Source organism: Vulpes vulpes, chromosome 11 (genome assembly GCF_048418805.1).
Source record: "Vulpes vulpes isolate BD-2025 chromosome 11, VulVul3, whole genome shotgun sequence".
In the NCBI taxonomy this organism is placed as follows: Eukaryota; Metazoa; Chordata; class Mammalia; order Carnivora; family Canidae; genus Vulpes; species Vulpes vulpes.
The window spans coordinates 29,476,395-29,494,262 of record NC_132790.1 but is presented as its reverse complement, the minus strand read 5'-3'; the positions used below and the strand labels follow the sequence as shown (position 1 = coordinate 29,494,262).

The following is a 17,868-nucleotide window of genomic DNA, read 5'->3' as shown; positions in this document are numbered from 1 at the left end:
AGTTAGTGTCTAGTTTCCTACTGTTGTGGTCAGAAAAGATACTTGATATGATTTCAGTCTTTTTAAATTTATTGAGACTTTTTTGTGGCCTATCATACAAATTTTCTTTAAGAAAGTTCCATGTGCACTTGAAAAGAATGTGTCTTCTTCTGTTTTTTGATAGTATATTGTGTACATATCAGTTAAGTCCATCAGGTCTCTTGTGCATTCAAAGGCACTGTTTCCATATTGATTTTCTCTCTGCATAATCTATTTATTGATGTAAGTGGGATGTTAAAGTCCCTTACCATTATTTTATTATTATCAATTTCTCCCTTTATGTCTGTTAGTGGTTGCTTTCTGTGTTTAGGTGCTCCTATGTTGGGTGCATAAATATTTATAATTGTTTTATCTTCTTTTTGGATTAATTACTTTATGTAATACTCTGTTGTCCCTTGTTACTGTCTATTTTAAAATCTATTTTGTCTGATACAAGTATTGCCATCCTGGCTCTTTTTTTTTCACTTCCATTTGCATGGATTATCTTTCTTCATCCCTTCATTTTCAGTCTGTGTCTTTTTGTTATCTTACAAATACTTTTGCAGAGCAAAATTTTTGCATTTCATTGAAATCTAATTTATAAGCATGTCCTTTGATGGATTATGCTTTTGGTGTCAAGTCTAAGAACTCTTGCTTAGCCCTAGATCTGATAGATTTCCTCCATTTTTTTTCCTAAATGTTTTAAAGTTTTACATTTAATTCATGATTCATTTTAAGTTAGTTCTTGTGTAAGAGATGAGATTTAAATTGAGGTTCATTTATTTCTTTATGGATGCCCAATTGCTTCAACATTATTTATTGAAAAGACCATCTTTCCTCCACTGAGGAAATTGCTTTTTCACCTTCATCAGAAATCAGTTGGGCATATTTGTGTGGATCTGTTCTTGGGTTCTCTGTTCTATTCTTTTGTTCTATGTGTGTGTCCTTCTGCCAACACCACATTCATTTTGAGAACTATAGGTATATGATAATTCTTGGAATCTAATGAATTAACTTCTCTTTTATCTTCCTTTTCAAAATTGTTTTAGCTATTGCATTTTCTTTGCCTTCCCATATACATTTTAGAGTAATTTTGTCTACATCTATAAAAAACTCTTGCTGAGACTTTGATAGAAATTGTGTCAAATCTGAGTATCAGTTTGGGGATATGTACTATGTTGAGTCTTCTAATCCATAAACATGGTATACTTCTCCATTTGTTTTTTTTCTTCTTTCATCAGCATTGTATAGCCACCACCATACATGTCCTATACATATTTTGTTAGATTTATACCTATTTCATTTTAAAAAATAGACTATGAATGGCATTTTATTTTTATTCTCTCTTCTCACATGTTCACTGCTAGTCTGCAAAAGCAACCTGATTTTTATATGTTCATCTTGTATCCTGTGACTCTAATGGGCTCACTCAGTACCAGGAGTTTTTTGAATATATTTTTTCTAAATTCCTTGAGATTTTCTATGTGGAAAATTATGTTATCTGCAAATAGGGACAATGTTTTTCTTACTTTTTAATCTGTATGCCTTTTATGTCTATTTCATTATTGCCCTGACTAGGACTTTCAGCGCTGTGTTGAGTAAGAGTGGTGCTTTTTTCTGCATCAACTGATAAGACCATGTATTTTTTCTTTCTTTTTTAAAAATTTTATTTATTTATTCATGAGAGACAGAGAGAGAGGCAGAGACATAGGCAGAGGAAGAAGCAGGCTCTGTGCAGGGAGCCTGATGTGGGACTCAATCCTAGGACCCCAGGATCACAACATGAGCCAAAGGCAGATGCTCAGCCATTGAGCCTCCCAGGTCCCAACTATGTGTTTTTTCCTTAGCCTATTAATGTGGTACGTTTCACTGATTAATTTTTGAATATTGAATTAGTTTTACATCGTTGGGATAAACCCTACTTGCTTATGTTATATAATGCTTTTTTTTTTTTTTAAGAAAGGATAGGGTCACCTCTCACTACCATGAATTTTATTTTATTTTTCAAGATTTTATTCATTTGGGAGAGAGAGAGAGCACAAGCAAGGGGTAAGGGCAGAAAAAAAGGGAGAAGCAGACTCCCTGATGAGCAGGGAGCCCGATGCAGGACTCGATCCCAGAACCCTGAGATCATGACCTGAGCCAAAGGCAGAAGCTTAACTGACTGAACCACCCAGGCACCCAATGTTCTATAATTCTTTTTATATCTTGCTGAATTCTCTCTATATTTTCTATTTAAGTCCATGATCCATTTGACTTAATTTTTATGAGATTTTGTATAGATAAAAGAGCAGTCCTGAAAGAGCTTTCTTCTTAACATTAACATATTCAAGACTCATGTTCTCATGTTCTTCTTGCATTATGTGTCAGTAATCCAACAGTAATTTTTCATTTCTGTATCATGGGACACTTTAAAGCTGAAAGTCCCAGATTTCATTATAAATATTTATTACATGGCCACTATTCTTATGATAATGAAGGGAATAAGATGCTAAAGAACTCACATCATAAAGAATCCACAGTATAGCTTTATGTTTCTTAATCTCTTTGCTGTAATTCTCTTGCTGTCCTCCTTTCCTGCTTCCTACCGTGAAAGTTTATATATTAAAATTGCATTTATTAGTTTGAGTAAATTAATGTATTTATAGAATGAAGAAAGTCAACAGATCTTTACTGAATTCTCATATAGGGTAAGTATTTTGCCAAGTAAGTTTTGATAACATGGGACCCTAGCCTCAAGATGTTCAGAGCTTAAAGGGGAAGAAGATACATAAACAATTGAAATGCCAAAGTTGAGGGAAGAAATGCCAAAGAAAGCACAAGTTATTAACGGAATATAAGATAGGAGCACCAGCTCTATCTAGCTGGGGAAGTTAGTGAAGACCTTCCAGGAAAAGTGACACATAAGCTGCCACTGAGGGGACATAGGAATTTTCTAAATAGACAGAGTGAGGTGAAAGTCATTCTAGGAAGATGCAGTAGTTTGTGCAAAAGCACGAAGTCATGCAATTATTTGGCATATTTGGAGAATAGTATATAATTTGTTACACACCCATAGTAAGTTCTGTGAGACCAGGAATTTAAGCTGTATCCTCAGCATCTAGAATAATGCCTGTAAGCACTAAAATATTTTTTGGTTGGATAAATGGAAAGAAGGAGGGAAGGAAGCATAAATGAGGCCAGAGAGAAGAATGTTTCAGCAATAAAAACCCTTGCTTAGTAACGTTTCGCAAATGCCTACCATAAAGATTCATAGAAGAATAGATGTTCATAATCTACTTGTAAAGAAACAACAAATACCAAAATATCTGTAATATGTTGTAAAAAATGACAGATTGTAAAAAGTACATAAAAAGTGTATGAAGGTTCAGAGGAAGTAGAGGTCCATTTTGGCTTAGAGGATCAGGGAAGTCATTGGAGCTAGACTTTTTGGAGTTGATTATATGTGGTTCTCAATTGTTTGATTTTTTTTTAATTTGCATAGACTTGGAGAGAAAATGGTGTGGCAGAGGAGGGATGTGAGTTTCAGACTAGATTAGACAGTCTTGCCTGCTCTGTCATAAATTTATCAGTATTTTATAAGCAGTCATTTATCAGCCTGCACCACTTCCTTGGAAGCAAAACCTAACAGGCTCCGATGTTATCTGTAGCAAACACCTTTGACTTGTTTATGAGGGTGTGTCTGTGTATGTTTATGCTTGCACCTGCACACGAGTGATTTGGAGACAGCTCTTTCTACAGAGACAGGCACTGAAAGGGAACACGTGAACTGAAACACAAGTTAAACTATTAGCAATACATTTTTTTAAAATGCCCCTTGCTACCCACACACTTGTATATGCATGCTTCTGCTGCATTCACATGCACACAAGCACACATAGAGTTCTATAAGCAGTAGCCTGGGCAAGATTTTAGGTGACTATAAATAAATACTGCTTATTTTTTTAATTTTCCTCAGCTCTATACTATCTGTCTATATCTTTATTTAATTCTGAGGCTTGTTAGGCACTATTTATATCCCTGTAACCTACTAGATGCTGTAAAGAGTTCATGTAAGAAAATGAGTAGTCAATTAATTAATCCAGCACATATTTATTAATAACCAGCTACATGTCAGGCACTATTCTAAACATTGAAGATGCAGCATGGAATAAAAAGAACCAATCCTTGCCCTGGTGCTTACATTTCGGGAGGTAGATACAGAAAATCAACAAAAATGTGATATTTTAGATAAGTAATAGTAAGACCAGTATTACAGAGTAAGGAGGAAAGAGAGTCTTAGAGTTGGGTTCCCCCTCCCCTCCCAATGATGGACATTTGAATAGAGACTTGAAGGGAAGATGTCTGGGGGAGGAGTATTCCACACAGAAGGAACACCTAGAGCAAACACCTAGAGGCAGAAGTATGCACCAGTGTGGCAGGAGATGGCATAAGAGATGTAGGATGGGAGAGAGATGACTGTCCTGGCAGACCCACTGGCCATTTTGCAGACTTTGGTTTTTACTCTAAGATGGAAAGCCTTTGGGGATTTTGTACAGAGAAGTAACATGATCTGATTTATATCAGCTTCCATGTTGAGTCTTTATTGCAGGATAGGTGGAAGCAGGAAGACTACAAAATGGTGGTTTAGACCAAGTGAATAACCGTGGAGATGCAAAGGGACCAGAGTGTAGATATATTTTGAACTGTTTGAACAGACAGGATTTGCTGCTGCTGGATTAGATGTAGAATGTGAAAAGGAGTCAATGATGACATCAAGATTTTTGGTCTGAGCACCTGGAAGACTGGAGTTGCTGTGAACTAAGACAGGAAGAACTGCAGGAAGAACAGGCTTGGAGGGTATCAGGAGTTTTGAGCACATTGGGTTTAAGATGCCTATTAGTGAAGAGTTGGATTGTAAGACTTTCTGAATTCAATAGATGGATCTGGGCAGGAGGAATAAATTTGGGAATTACAGCAAGTAGATGGTTTTTAAAGCTGTGAAACTGAATCAAATAACCTAGGGAATGGGTGTAGAGAGAAAAGAGAAAGAGTCTGAGAATTGAGCATGGGAGCATTCCAATATTTAGAGGTCAGGGAGATGAGAAGGAAGCAGCACTGGAGTCTGTAAAAGAGAAGCCAGGGGAGTAGGGGAATTGAGGTTGAGTTCTGAAGCCAAGGGAAGAAGGTGCTTCAAAGAGAACAGAATAAACCGTTATCAGGTGTTGCTGAGAGATCAAGTTAAACTCAAGATTTGCTTTAGCAGCCTTGAAGTCTTTGAGACCTTTGTTGAGTTATGTCAGTGGCAGGGGTGGGCAGCCTGACTAGATTGCTTTCCCAAAAAGAATGGGAAGAGAGGAAATAAAGATCCAGTAGTATAGAGAACTCTTTGAAGTTTTACTGTAAGGTGGCTCAGAAAATAGAGCCAGAGCTGGAGGGGAATGTGGCTTCAAGTCAAGCTTTAAGTTTGTTTTCCCAGCATGGGGGATGTTTCCTAGCAAGTCCTGATGGGAATGATTTAGGAGAAAGGAGAGATGCGGTGATTTCGGGGAATGGGAGGATGATACAGTGGAGTCTTCTTATAGGTGAGAGGGGGTTCACAAATGGAAGGATGTTGGCTTTAGATCAGATGGACTGTGCATGCTCCCAAGTAACAGGCTACTACTTTGCTTTAGACGCAGGCAGGTCAGTAAATTTGGTGCTGGAGCATGTGTAAATTCTCATAATTGCTTCTATTTTCTCACGAAACAAGAGTAGACATGTTGGGGGTTTATTAAAGAGAGAGAGAGAGAGAAGTTCAGAGACTGTTGCCAAAAAAGCAAGAGAAAATCATAGGATAGGTGATGGTAGTAGGATTTTTGCATCTGGGGGCCCATTTGCAATCCAGTAATCCAGTCCTTGGCATTTGTATTGCTTCAGGCCCTTGTACAAAGTGCTCTCTAAGTGCATTTGCATGATGAAGAACCCTGGCAGGCAGGTAGGGCAGATAGTGATGATGTTGATTTTCATCCTACACATGAAGCAAGCCCCAAAGTAAATGACTTAATCTGCAGATCGTACACTAAGTCAGTGGTTAAACATAGACTCACCCCAAAGCTCCCTTTTCCACGTAACATCTTTTTACTACTTTGTAATGGCGTCTGCTCACAGATTAGGCAGTCTTGTTGCAGAGATGGAATGCAGAAGACAACATTGGAGAATATGTAATTAAGTGTTAAATTCCCTCATGTGGAATGATACAAGGAGTTTATCTACTCAGTGATACATATTGAGTGCTTAATATGTGGAAGGCCCTATTGTAAGTACTTGGGCTATCGCAGAGAGAGAGATAGTGAAAAAAGTCCTAAATTTAGGTGCTTCAGAGAAGTTTTAGAAGGCTTTCTATGTGATTCTTCCAAGGCATCATATTTGGTAAAAAGCACAATATACTAAAAATTAGAGGACTTGTTTTTCTGCTATTTGCTGTGGTGTGACATTGCTTCAACTCACTGTGCCTCGGTGGGGTCCCTGTCCATATACTGAAATGCTGTGGTTTTGCAAGTTCCACTTAACTAAAGTACTGGGAGTTTGGGTCTGTATTCTAGCCTAAGGAATAACTGCTCTGAAATGTTTTAGTCTCTATCTAACTTCTTGATCTAAAAAATGGGAATGCCACATCTCATTTCACAGTGATAAGACCTTGTTTCCAATGTGATGATCCCCAAGATCACAACGTGAGCCAAAACCAAGAGTCGGATACTCAACCAACTGAGCCACCCACACACTCTGATTAGCCAACTTTTTTAACTAACCTTTAAGTTGCAGAAATGCTCTCTGATATTTGTTTGGGCTCATCTCCAACTAGGGCATGATTGAGAAACAGGTTTCTTCTGAGGCAGGTGGAGAGCCTAAATCAGTAGTTCTTAAACCTGGTTGCATGACAGAACTAAAAAGAAGGAAATGTGAAATATTGCACTAACATGCATTCTAAAACCATCCTCCATTTTTTAAACTCCGGAGAAGTATTAAAGAGAGGGGCCATGTTAGGCCTGCAGGTACAGCAGTCTCCATCCTTAATCTGGTGATTTCTGAGCACCTGTGAGAAGCTTTGAAAAACTAATGACCTTTTCCCTCTTTTCTTCCTCCTCCTCATCCAGGCCTGGAAGAAACGCTGGTTTATCCTGCGGAGTGGCCGGATGAGCGGTGACCCAGATGTTCTGGAATACTACAAGAATGATCACTCCAAGAAGCCCTTGAGAATCATCAACCTGAACTTCTGTGAGCAGGTGGATGCAGGCCTAACCTTCAACAAGAAGGAGCTGCAGGATAGTTTTGTATTTGACATCAAGACCAGTGAGCGCACCTTTTATCTGGTGGCTGAGACAGAGGAGGACATGAATAAGTGGGTCCAGAGCATCTGCCAGATCTGTGGCTTCAATCAGGCTGAGGAGAGCACAGGTAGGAGAACAAACATGAACCTTTCTCCCAAGGGGCAGGATGCTTCCTGGAGGGGGCTAAGCACTTGGGGCTAAGATGAAGGCCTTCAGATCCTTGAGCAAGGATAGCAGACTGTAGCTAAAGGCTCTCCTCTTTGGCCACTCTAGGTCCAGAGGGATCCCTGGCCCTAATTACATTTAAATGGGAGTCTGAGATGCGTTGAAGTTATAATGAAGCTAAAGGTACTTGGTGGTATTTCTTCGGGTACCTTAACACCCCCCACTTTGTCAGCCCTGCACCTTCCACCCCTCTCCTCAGCTTTCTAGCACTCTGTGCTCTCACCTATCGCTCAACCCATAGGCGGCTCACACCTCGATTCCTTCCTGGTCCACCTCTGTCTGGTGGATTTCAGACCATCAGACCATCCTGCCCAGTTACTTGCCACTTTTTTTTCCTTTGGTTTGAGGTCCTCTGTGATTGTTCTTGATATCTAACCCAGTGTTCTTCTGTATTCACTTGGAAGGAGACAGGTGGAAGGGGGAAATACGGATTTATGTTTCAGTTTTGTTAACTTTCACAACACAGTAGCCCAACTTTTTATTTATTTATTTGAGAGAGAGAGAGAGCACGTGTGTGAGCATAAGCAGGGGTGGGGGCAGAGGAAGAAGTAGAGAGAGCCCCAAGCAGATCCCCTGCCACATGCAGGACTGGACATGGGGTTCCACTCAGGGCTCATCGTGGGGCTCAATCCCATGACCCCAAGCTCACAACGTGAGCCAAAACCAAGAGTTGGATACTCAACCAACTGAGCCACCCACGCACTCTGAGTAGCCAACTTTTTAAACTAACCTTTAAGTTGCAGAAATGCTCTCTGATATTTGTTTGGGCTCATCTCCAACTAGGGCATGATTGAGAAACAGGTTTCTTCTGAGGCAGGTGGAGAGCCTAAATCAGTAGTTCTTAAACCTGGTTGCATGACAGAACTGAAGAGAAGCATTTTTTAAATGTTGATGCCAAAAATCCATGCCAAGTCAGCTCTCTAGGAATCTCATGGGTGGACCTAGGCGTGATTGTCTTTTCACAACTTCATTCTGAGTAGCAAAGGTCCAAGGCACCCTTGCTTATTTTTTATTGCTGAATAATATTACATGTATAAAATTTTCTTTATCCATTCATCCGTTAGTGGACACAGGTTGTTGCATGTCTTGGCTATTGTAAGTAATGTTTCAATGAACATGAGGGTGTGGATATCTCTTCAAGACAATGATTTCAGTTTCTGCAGATTATATACCCAGAAGTAGACTTGCTGGATCATATGGTAGTTCTATTTTTAATTTTTTGAGGAACCACTATACTGTTTTCCATACTACCTATACCAGTGTATATTCCCACCAGTAGCGTACAAGGGTTTTCCTTTCTCTGCATCCCTGCTAGCACTCCATATCTTTTTGATAATGGACAGTTAACAGGTATGAGGTGATCGCTCATTGCAGTTTTGATTTGATTTACACTTCCCTGGTGATTAATGATGATGTGCACCTTTTCAGGTAACTTGTCCATATGAATGTCTTCCCTGGAAAGATGTCTATTCAGATCCTATGGACATTTTTTAACTGGGTTATTTGTTCTTGTTTTCGTTTTCGTTCTTGGGTTGTGGAAATTCCTTATGTATTTTGGATATTAACCCCTTATCAGATCATGTGGCTTGAAAATACATATTTCCTTCCATTTCTTTGGTTGCTTTTCATCTTGTTGTTACTTTTGCTGCACAGAAGCTTTTTAGGTTAATGTAGTTCCATTTATTTTTTCTTGTCTTGTTTGTGCTTTTGATGTCATATCCAAAAAAACTCATTGCCAAGACCATTGTCAAGGAATATTTTTTGTTTTCTTTTAGGAGTTTTATGGTTTCAGGTCTTACGTTTAAATCTTTAACCCAGGGATGCCTGAGTGGCTCAGTGGTTGAGCAGCTGCCTTTGGCTCAGGGTGTGATCCTGGGGTCCCAGTATGGAGTCCCACATCAGGCTCCCTGGAGACAGCCTGCTTCTCCCTCGGCCTATGTCTCAGGCTCTCTCTGTGTCTCTCATGAATAAATAAATGCAATCTTTAAAAATAAAATAAATCTTTAACCCATTTTGAGTTAGTTTTTGTGATTGGTATAAGATAGGAGTCCAGTTTCTTTTCTTTTTTTGCATATGAATACCCAGTTTTCCTAGCACCATATTTTGAAGACACTATTATCTTTTCTCCATTGAATATGCTTAGCAACCTTGTCAAATATTAGTTGTCATACATGTGAGGCTCTCTATTGTGTTCCATTGAGCTGTGTGTCAGTTTTTCTGTCATACCATATTGTTTTGATTACAATAGCTTTGTGATATAGTTTGAAGTCAGGAAGTGTAATGCCTCCAACTTTGGTATTCTTTCTCAGGATTGCTTTGGCTACTTGGAATCTTGTGGTTCTATAAGAATTTTAGGATTATTTTTTCTACTATTGTAAAAAATGCCATTGAAATCTTTATTGAGATTTCACTGAATCTGTAAATGGTTTTGGGTAGTGTGGACATTTTAACAATGGTAATTTTTCCAATCCACAAACATGAGATATCTTTCAATATTATTTATGTCAAAGTTCTTAATTTTTTAATAAGGGGATACATTTTCAGTTTGCACTAGGCCCTTGAAATTATGTAGTCTATTGTGCCTGGATTGGTGTCCTCTCCAGGAATTCTCTGATTTTCATCTTCCTTGCAGAAGGATTATTAGTCCCCATTTTACCCTTAAATCTTTGGTATAATCTTTGTTTCCTGTATAGAATTTCCTGTTTTCCCCAAATCTTTGTCATTTATAGGCTTCATGGACTTTGGTTTTCCCTTCATTTTATTCCTGATGAAGGAATAAAAGCTCATTGCATGCAAGAAGAAACAGACAAGGAGGGGGAGAATAAAAAAGGAATCAAAGGACCATAAATGTGAGAGAGAGGTCCAAAGAATATCTCAGCTTTTTAGAAAATAGGTATAATTGGGAGGAAAGTAATCAGAAAGCAAACTATTTTTAAGTCTTTTAATTCCAGTATGGTTAACATACAGTGTTTTTTTTTTAAGATTTATTTATTTATTCATGAGAGACACAGAGAGGCAGAGACATAGGCAGAGGGAGAAGCAGGCTCCATGCAGGAAGCCCGACTTGGGACTCAATCCTAGGTCTCCAGGACCACGCCCTGAGCCAAAGGCAGACGCTCAACTGGTAAGCCACCCAGGCGTCCCAACATACATTGTTATATTAGTTTAAGGAATACAATATAGTGATCCAGCAATTCTCTATATTATTCAGTGCTCATCATTATAAGTGTACTCCTTAATCCCCATCATCTGTTTCACCCATCCCTCACTCCTCTCCCCTCTGGTAACCATCAGTTTGTTCTCTGTAGTTAAGAGTATTTCTTGATTTGTCTCTTTTTTCCTTTGCTTATTTGTTTCTTAATTCTACATATGAGTAAAAACATAAGGTATTTGTCTTTCTCTGACTGGTTTCGTTTAGCATTATACCCTCTAGATCCATCCGTGTTGTTGATGTTATTGCAAATGGCAAGATCTCATTCCCTTATAACATATATATATATATATATACACATATATATATGTATATATATATATATATATTCCTACACACACACATACACACCACATCTTCCTTATCCATTCATCTTTAGATGGACACTTGGGCTGCTTCTATAATTTGGCTACTGTAAATAATGCTGCAATAAATATAGGAGTGCATGTAGCCCTTTGTATTAGTGTTTTTGTATTTTGGTGGTAAATACCCAGTAGTGTGTGGTAGGGTAGTTCTATTTTTAACTTTTTGAGGAACCCTTATCCTGTTTTACGCAGTGGCTGCATCGGTTTGCCTTCCCACCAACAGTGCACAAGGGTTCCTTTTTCTCCACATCCGCACCAACACCTGTTGTTTCTTGTGTTTTTGATTTTAGCCATTGTGACAGGTGTGAAGTGATATCTCATTGTGGTTTTGATTTGCATTTGCCTGATGATCTGTGGTGTTGAGCATCTTTTCATGTGTCTGTTGCCCATCTGTATGTCTTATTTGGAGAAATGTCTGTTCATGTCTTCTGCCTATTTTTTAACTGGATTGTTTGGTTTTGGGGTATTGCATTTTATCAGTTCTTTATATATTTTGAATACTAACCCTTTATCAGCTATGTCATTTGCAAATATCTTCTCCCATTCAGTAAGTTGCCTTTAGTTTAGTTTTTGTGACATGTATCCTTTGCTCTGCAGAAGCGTTTTATTTTGAAAATGTCCCAATAGTTTATTTTTGCTTGTTTCCCTTGCCTCAGGAGACCTATCTAGAAAAAAGTTGCTACAGTCAATGTCAGAGAAATTACTGCCTGTGTACTCTTCTAGGATTTTTATGACTTCAAGTCTCACATTTACATCTTTATTGTGAGTTTATTTTTGTGTATGGTGTGAGAAAGTGGTCTAGTTTCACTCTTTTTGCATGTAACTATGTAGTTTTCCCCAGTACCATTTGTTGAAGAGATTGTGTTTTTCCCATTGCATATTATTTCCTCCTTTACCAAAGATTAATTGACCCTATAATTGTGGGTATATTTCTGGGTTTTCTATTCTGTCCCATTGATCTATATGAGCAAATTGCTTTTTTTTAAGATTTTATTTATTTATTCATGAGAGAGACAGAGAGAGGCAGAGGCAGAGACATAGGCAGAGGGAGAAGAAGGCTCCTTGGGGAACCCGAAGCAGGACTTAACCCTGGGACTCTAGGATCACGCCCTGAGCCAAAGGCAAATGCTCAACCACTGAGCCACCCAGGGGCTTTTAATTTTTTTTTTCAGGGGCTTTTAATTTTACTATTTCCTTTTGGGATTAGAGGTATTCCTACCAAGAGAAACATCCTTGAGATGTTACAAAAATTACTCTCGGTGCAAATATATTTTTAATCATGTATTTAAAAAATAATTATTGTTTGAATCCTTACTTTTACTGTATAGGAGGTAAGTACAATTCAAATACAAATGTGTGGAACCACAGTATCTGGGCTTGCTTTCTTTGGTAGAAAGATTCATTCACCCATTCACACATTTTTTATTCAATTATTCATCCAGCAAACCTTTATGGAACATCTGTCTTGTGACAGTTCTTATCACAACCACTGAGGCTACAAAGATGACCAGTAGGGTTCCAGTGCTCGGATATCATAGTCTAGTGGAAGGGACAGACTGCTAACCAGGCAATCACAGGGAAGTGCTATAACAGGCATCACCACAGGTGGAGACCCTAGCCCATGCACCACCAGCTCAATGAGGGGGGAAAGTATTAAGGAAGTAACAAAAGATCAAGTCCGTATTTTTTCACCAGCTTTGTCTAGTAAAAAAATGTATCCCTTAAACCTTTGACATATTTATTTAAGGGGATTATTTTGTTAGTTGCCAGGTGGTTTCTTTACCAGAGCAAGGATGTTTGTCTGCAACAGAAGTTTAGGATTCTTTGTGAGATCTTTCTGAGGGAGATAGTAGGCTTTTTTTTCCCTCTTATAGGAGAATCTGGTGTGTCAAAAGATTCAGCCACATAATGGGTTACGTTTTAATTTAGGACTTTCTTAAAAATGTATTCTATCTATAAAGATATACAGAATTAAAAGCTTAATCGCCCAATTCAGTGGGAATTATTTAGCTGAGAGTCAGGATCAAAGACAAAGCAGGAAGGAAATTAACATTTGATTACCTGCTTTCACTCATTTAATCACTTTTATCATCTGTGCTTCCATTTTTTTTTTTTTTTCAAATAAGGAGACTGAGTGCTTCTTCTTCACTGCTTAGCACTCCAGGACTCCAGCTTTTCTGTCCTTACACCCACTTTGGCCAGATTCACATGGCCTATGCAACTGTCATCTGTCCCTGAGGCTTCCTTAACACAACACTGCTCTCATTTTGCTGGGCTTTACTGAGAACAATCCAGTCTCTGAGGTGCCTACATCAGCATCCACCTTGTGTGGAAAGAACCCTGTACTGACACCTAAACCCCAGTGGCCACAAAACAGTAGGAGCTATATATATTCAGCATCTATTCTACTGCATAAATTTTCACTAAAAATTCATAGGAATCCTTTGCGGTAGGAGCAGTTTTGATTCAAAATAGATAGCTAGAAAATGACAGAGCCAGGAGTGTAGTCTAACCCAGATCTGACCTTGCATTATCATATGCTCTTTGCCTCTGACCTCTTGGTTCTGACATCTGCCAGAACCAAGCCCAAGCATTTTTGCTCCCATGGACACTATGTGTTGGACTGGAAGCACATTCTGACTCCTTCCAGCCAGTTCAGGTTTCCCTTCTCACCAACCCGTATTGCTCAAATCCTTCGGCTGGAATATTCCAAGAATTTAGTAACTTCTGGGACTTTAATCCACCCATCACACTCTATCAGTAAATCTGTAAGCTGGAGGTGAGGACACCTGAGTTCAGATCACAGCTCTGGAATTAGATGAACAGGTCACATGATTAAAGTCTCAGTTTCCCTTTGTTGAATAGAGATAAAATTATCTTCTTGCCCAATGATTCTGCTTCTCCAATCCATAGATTCACCAAGACAGAGCCCAGACCCCCAGCAGCCTCTGGAGTTCCATATTTCCCAGAGGAGTATTTGCATCGTATTCTCTGTAGAGCTATCTCCTGAAGGTGTGCAATGCAGTATCCCTGCTCGCAACTTGGACCTGGAGAAATTTCTTCCTCCGGAAAGCCTCCTTCAAGCACACACTATTTTTCTTTCTTTATGTAAGAGTTGTGATGGGACCCAGAAAAAGAAAAAAGAGGAAAAAAAAACGTCTGTTTTTCACTTTCATCTGGAAGAGGTTCTGTGGCAGATGGAGCCTTTTCTTTTAAAGCCTTCTTGCCACCCCCAGCTTCTGGATACTGCCACCCTCCAATTCCTCTCATAGTCTAGCCAGAAGCGTCTAGGATCAAGAACAGACCAGGAGTGAAACTGAATCTGAATATTGACATAAGGGTGGAAAAAACAACCTCTTGATAGAGAACTCTAAACAAAAGGAAATCAGGGATGAGCTCAGGAAGAAAAAACAATTCCAAGAATAAGAAGGTTTCATATCACATGTGTGGAGTTTAGTGTTTGTTTGTGGGGCTTGGGGGAAGGGCAGTGTGCACACCAAGCACAGGAGCAAAAATAAGAACCCCATATTCCTCTGGGAATCAAAATAGCCTTCAGTCCCCAGAGTAAGGGAGCAGAAAGCTCTAAGCTGTGTTTATGAGCAGGCGGGTCCAAGTCCTCACATTTGTGGCCCAGTGGTGGGCAGCTGTCCCTGACCAGATGCACTGCACACAAAAAGAACCAGCTCTCAGCACAGAGCTTTGATGAATTATTCATGGACTCAGGAGCCATGCACTGTTAGGAAGCCCTCATGCCTTTGAGTCCTCTGAGCTGAGGACTCCTCCTTCCCTTTGTCCCCTCCCTCCCTTATGTATTCAGAAACTACTCTGTCCACTCCCACATGGACTCTGAAAGGCACACTAGCTGTGCTTGAGCCCCAGCCCTGCAATTTTTTTGCTCTTTGGTACTGAATAAGTAACTTTATCTCTTTGAGGTTTTGTCATCTATAAAGTGGAGGTGGTGCTCCCTATCAGTTTTTGGGAGGAAGGTAAGAAATGGCTAGGTGCACAATGTGAATGCTAGCTGCATGGTTCACTGTTTTCCCTGTAGTGGTTGTGGCGGTGATGATTTTTCTATTTCTAGGTCAGGATGAGCAGGACATGATTTAACTATCTGGTGTTCTTAGAGGAATTTACAGACAACAAAACACTACAGTCTCATTTGAGTGTAAAGAAGCAAACAAAATAAGAGAGGGCAGCAACATTATTCCTCTTGCACAGGTATGGATGCTAAGGGTTAAACAGTACAGAAAGAGTGTTGCCGGGGCTCCAGTCCAAGGCTTTAACTCCGTCTGTAGGCTGTGCACTCTAACTCCTCATTAGTCCTAGCTCTGCTTCACAGACCTGTTTATCACAGCTGTTGTAAGTCACAAAATAGCCAGCCGGAGGGAAAAGCAGAAAGTTTCTAAGTCACCAACAACAGACCATTTAGAAAGTAAAGCACCATCTATACATTAATATTAACCTTTTGAGGGCTAAATTAGCAAGGTAGCATGATCCATTTTAGTTTTTAAGATTTATTTTAATTCAGATATGGTTAACATACAGTGTTATTTTAGTTTTGGGTGTACAATATAGTGATTCAATACTTTTATATAACACCCAGTGCTCATCAGAACAAGTGCACTTCTTAATCCCCAATACCTGTTTCACCCATCTCCCCTCTGGTGACCATCAGTTTGTTCTCTATGGTTAAGAGTCTGTTTCTTGGGGCACCTGGGTGGCTCAGTTAGTTAAACATCTGCCTTCAGCTCAGATCATGATCTCAGGGTCCTGGGATTGAGCCCCACATCAGGCTCCCCACTCAGCGGGGAATCTGCTTCTCCCTCTGCCAGTCTCCCTACTCATCCTCTCTCTCTCTCTCTTTCTCTCTCCCTCTCTCTCAAGTAAATAATTTTTTTAAAAAAGAGTCTATTTCTTGGTTTCTCTTTTCTTTCCTTTGCTCATTTTTTGTGTTTCTTAAATTCCACATATGTGTGAAATCATATGGTATTTGTCTCTCTCTAACTTATTTCACTTAGCATTATACTCTGTAGCTCCATCCATGTCATTGCAAATGGCAAGATTTCATTCTTTTTTATGACTGAACAATATTTCATTACACACACACACAAGATCATCTTTATCCATTGTCAGTCGATGGACACTTGGACTGCTTCCATAATTTGGCTATTATAAATAGTGCTGCTATAACATAGGGGTCATGTATCTCTTTGAATTAGTGTTTTTGTATTTTGAGGGTAAATATCCAGTAATGCAATTACTGAATCACAGGGTGGTTCTGTTTTTAACTTTTTGAGAAGCCTCCATACTGTTTTCCACAGTGGCTACACAAGTTTTCATCCCCACCAACAGTGTAAGAGGGTTCCTTTTTCTCCACATCCTTGCCAACACTTGTTGTTTAGCATGATCCATCTTAGAGTAGCCAACTACTGTGAATTAAAGCTCAGGGAGTATAGTTAGTAATTCTTGAAGATCTTGAAGTGAGGCCAGAGCCTCCCCCGTACCCTGGGTATTATTTTAGCATCTTCCTTTCTCCTGAGCTCCTTGGCAAGAGTCTCACAGTAGTCGCATATCTAACTCTGTAAAATGAGGACTTCCCAGAGTTCCAACCAACTGTTATCTCCTCCCCACTTTCTCTCTACCACAATTTTGGGTATGGCTGCCCCACTGATAAGTATTTTGTAAATACTGAACTTCTAATAATCCATGAGTTTCCTCAGTAACCCAAGAGTAGAAATGTTTTAAGTCCTGAGTCCCTTTGGGGACCCAGAGGAATGCTTTTGGGGAATCTTCAACCTCCAGTGGTAGAATATTATCAGGGTTGAGGGGTGGGGATAGTCTTCAAACAGCTCTTTCCTCTCTAGAAAGAAGAATTGGTGCCTTAAATGTCAGTACCGGGCCCCTTTTTCCAGCTGGAAATCTGACAGTAGGCAGGGCTGTGGTGGAGCCACGCAGTCCATCCAGATGCCTTCTGGTTGACCTTGGTCCTTTCCCCCAGACACAGTGAGTGGGAGAGCCAGGGGAGAAGCTGGGAGGGGAGGTGGTGGGGAGGAAAGAGGCCTTTCTCAGAGACCTCACCCTTTCTCTCTTGGGAGGACCATCTCCTTCCTTGTTCCCTCCCCTACCTTTTGCTTTTTGGTTTCTTTGACTGAGCTCAGATCTCTCAGCTCCTCTGGGAGATCCTTATTGGAAGTTTAGAGCAAATGTGGGAGGTAAAATGCAGCTTCTCCCCATGCTGACACAAGTCCCTTGAGGAGCAAAGAACAGACTGGAGACTGACCCGGGCCCCAGCCCAGAGGCGGAGGCTGCTGTCTGAATCACTCACCCTTTTTTTTTTCCACTGAGACAATGAGAAAAATAAACATCCAGACCAGTTTCCAGCCAGATCTGAAATCCTCATGCCTTTTTAAAAAGAGAAATGTTATTCTAAATAACCCTGAAATATCAGGCCATCCTCTTCAATCTTTTGTTTGTTTGTTGTCTTTTGTCTTCAGCTGGATCTGGTCACCCCAAGGATAGGCTTTGAGTTGGGACATGAACTCCATAAAACCCCCAACAGACACCCCTGCATCATCCCAGAGCAGGCTCCAGCCTTGGCCTGCAGGAAAGCCCAGACCCCTCTGGAGGAGAAGGTGACAGGGAGAAACCCGACCCTCCTCTCTTCATTCTAAGCTTTGATCTCTCTTTCTGCTTTCCCTGTTATACCAGACACTCCCCCCACCACCAAACCCAGGCAGCCAGCATGGATCAGGTCTAGTGT

General features: G+C 39.9%; 1 protein-coding gene across 4 annotated transcripts in view; it reads left to right on the top strand.

The window, feature by feature from the left end:
* GAB2 (GRB2 associated binding protein 2) overlaps positions 1-17,868 on the top strand; it is a 193,974-nt gene that overhangs the window by 130,867 nt on the left and 45,239 nt on the right. For all 4 annotated transcript variants that reach the window (XR_011995143.1, XR_011995144.1, XM_072726006.1 and 1 more), the window contains exon 2: positions 7,134-7,434. Coding sequence is in view for 2 of the 4 variants with exons in the window: in XM_072726006.1 (XP_072582107.1) it covers positions 7,134-7,434 (301 nt within the window). In the remaining 2 variants the exon portion in view is untranslated. The remainder of the gene's footprint in view (positions 1-7,133; positions 7,435-17,868) is intronic.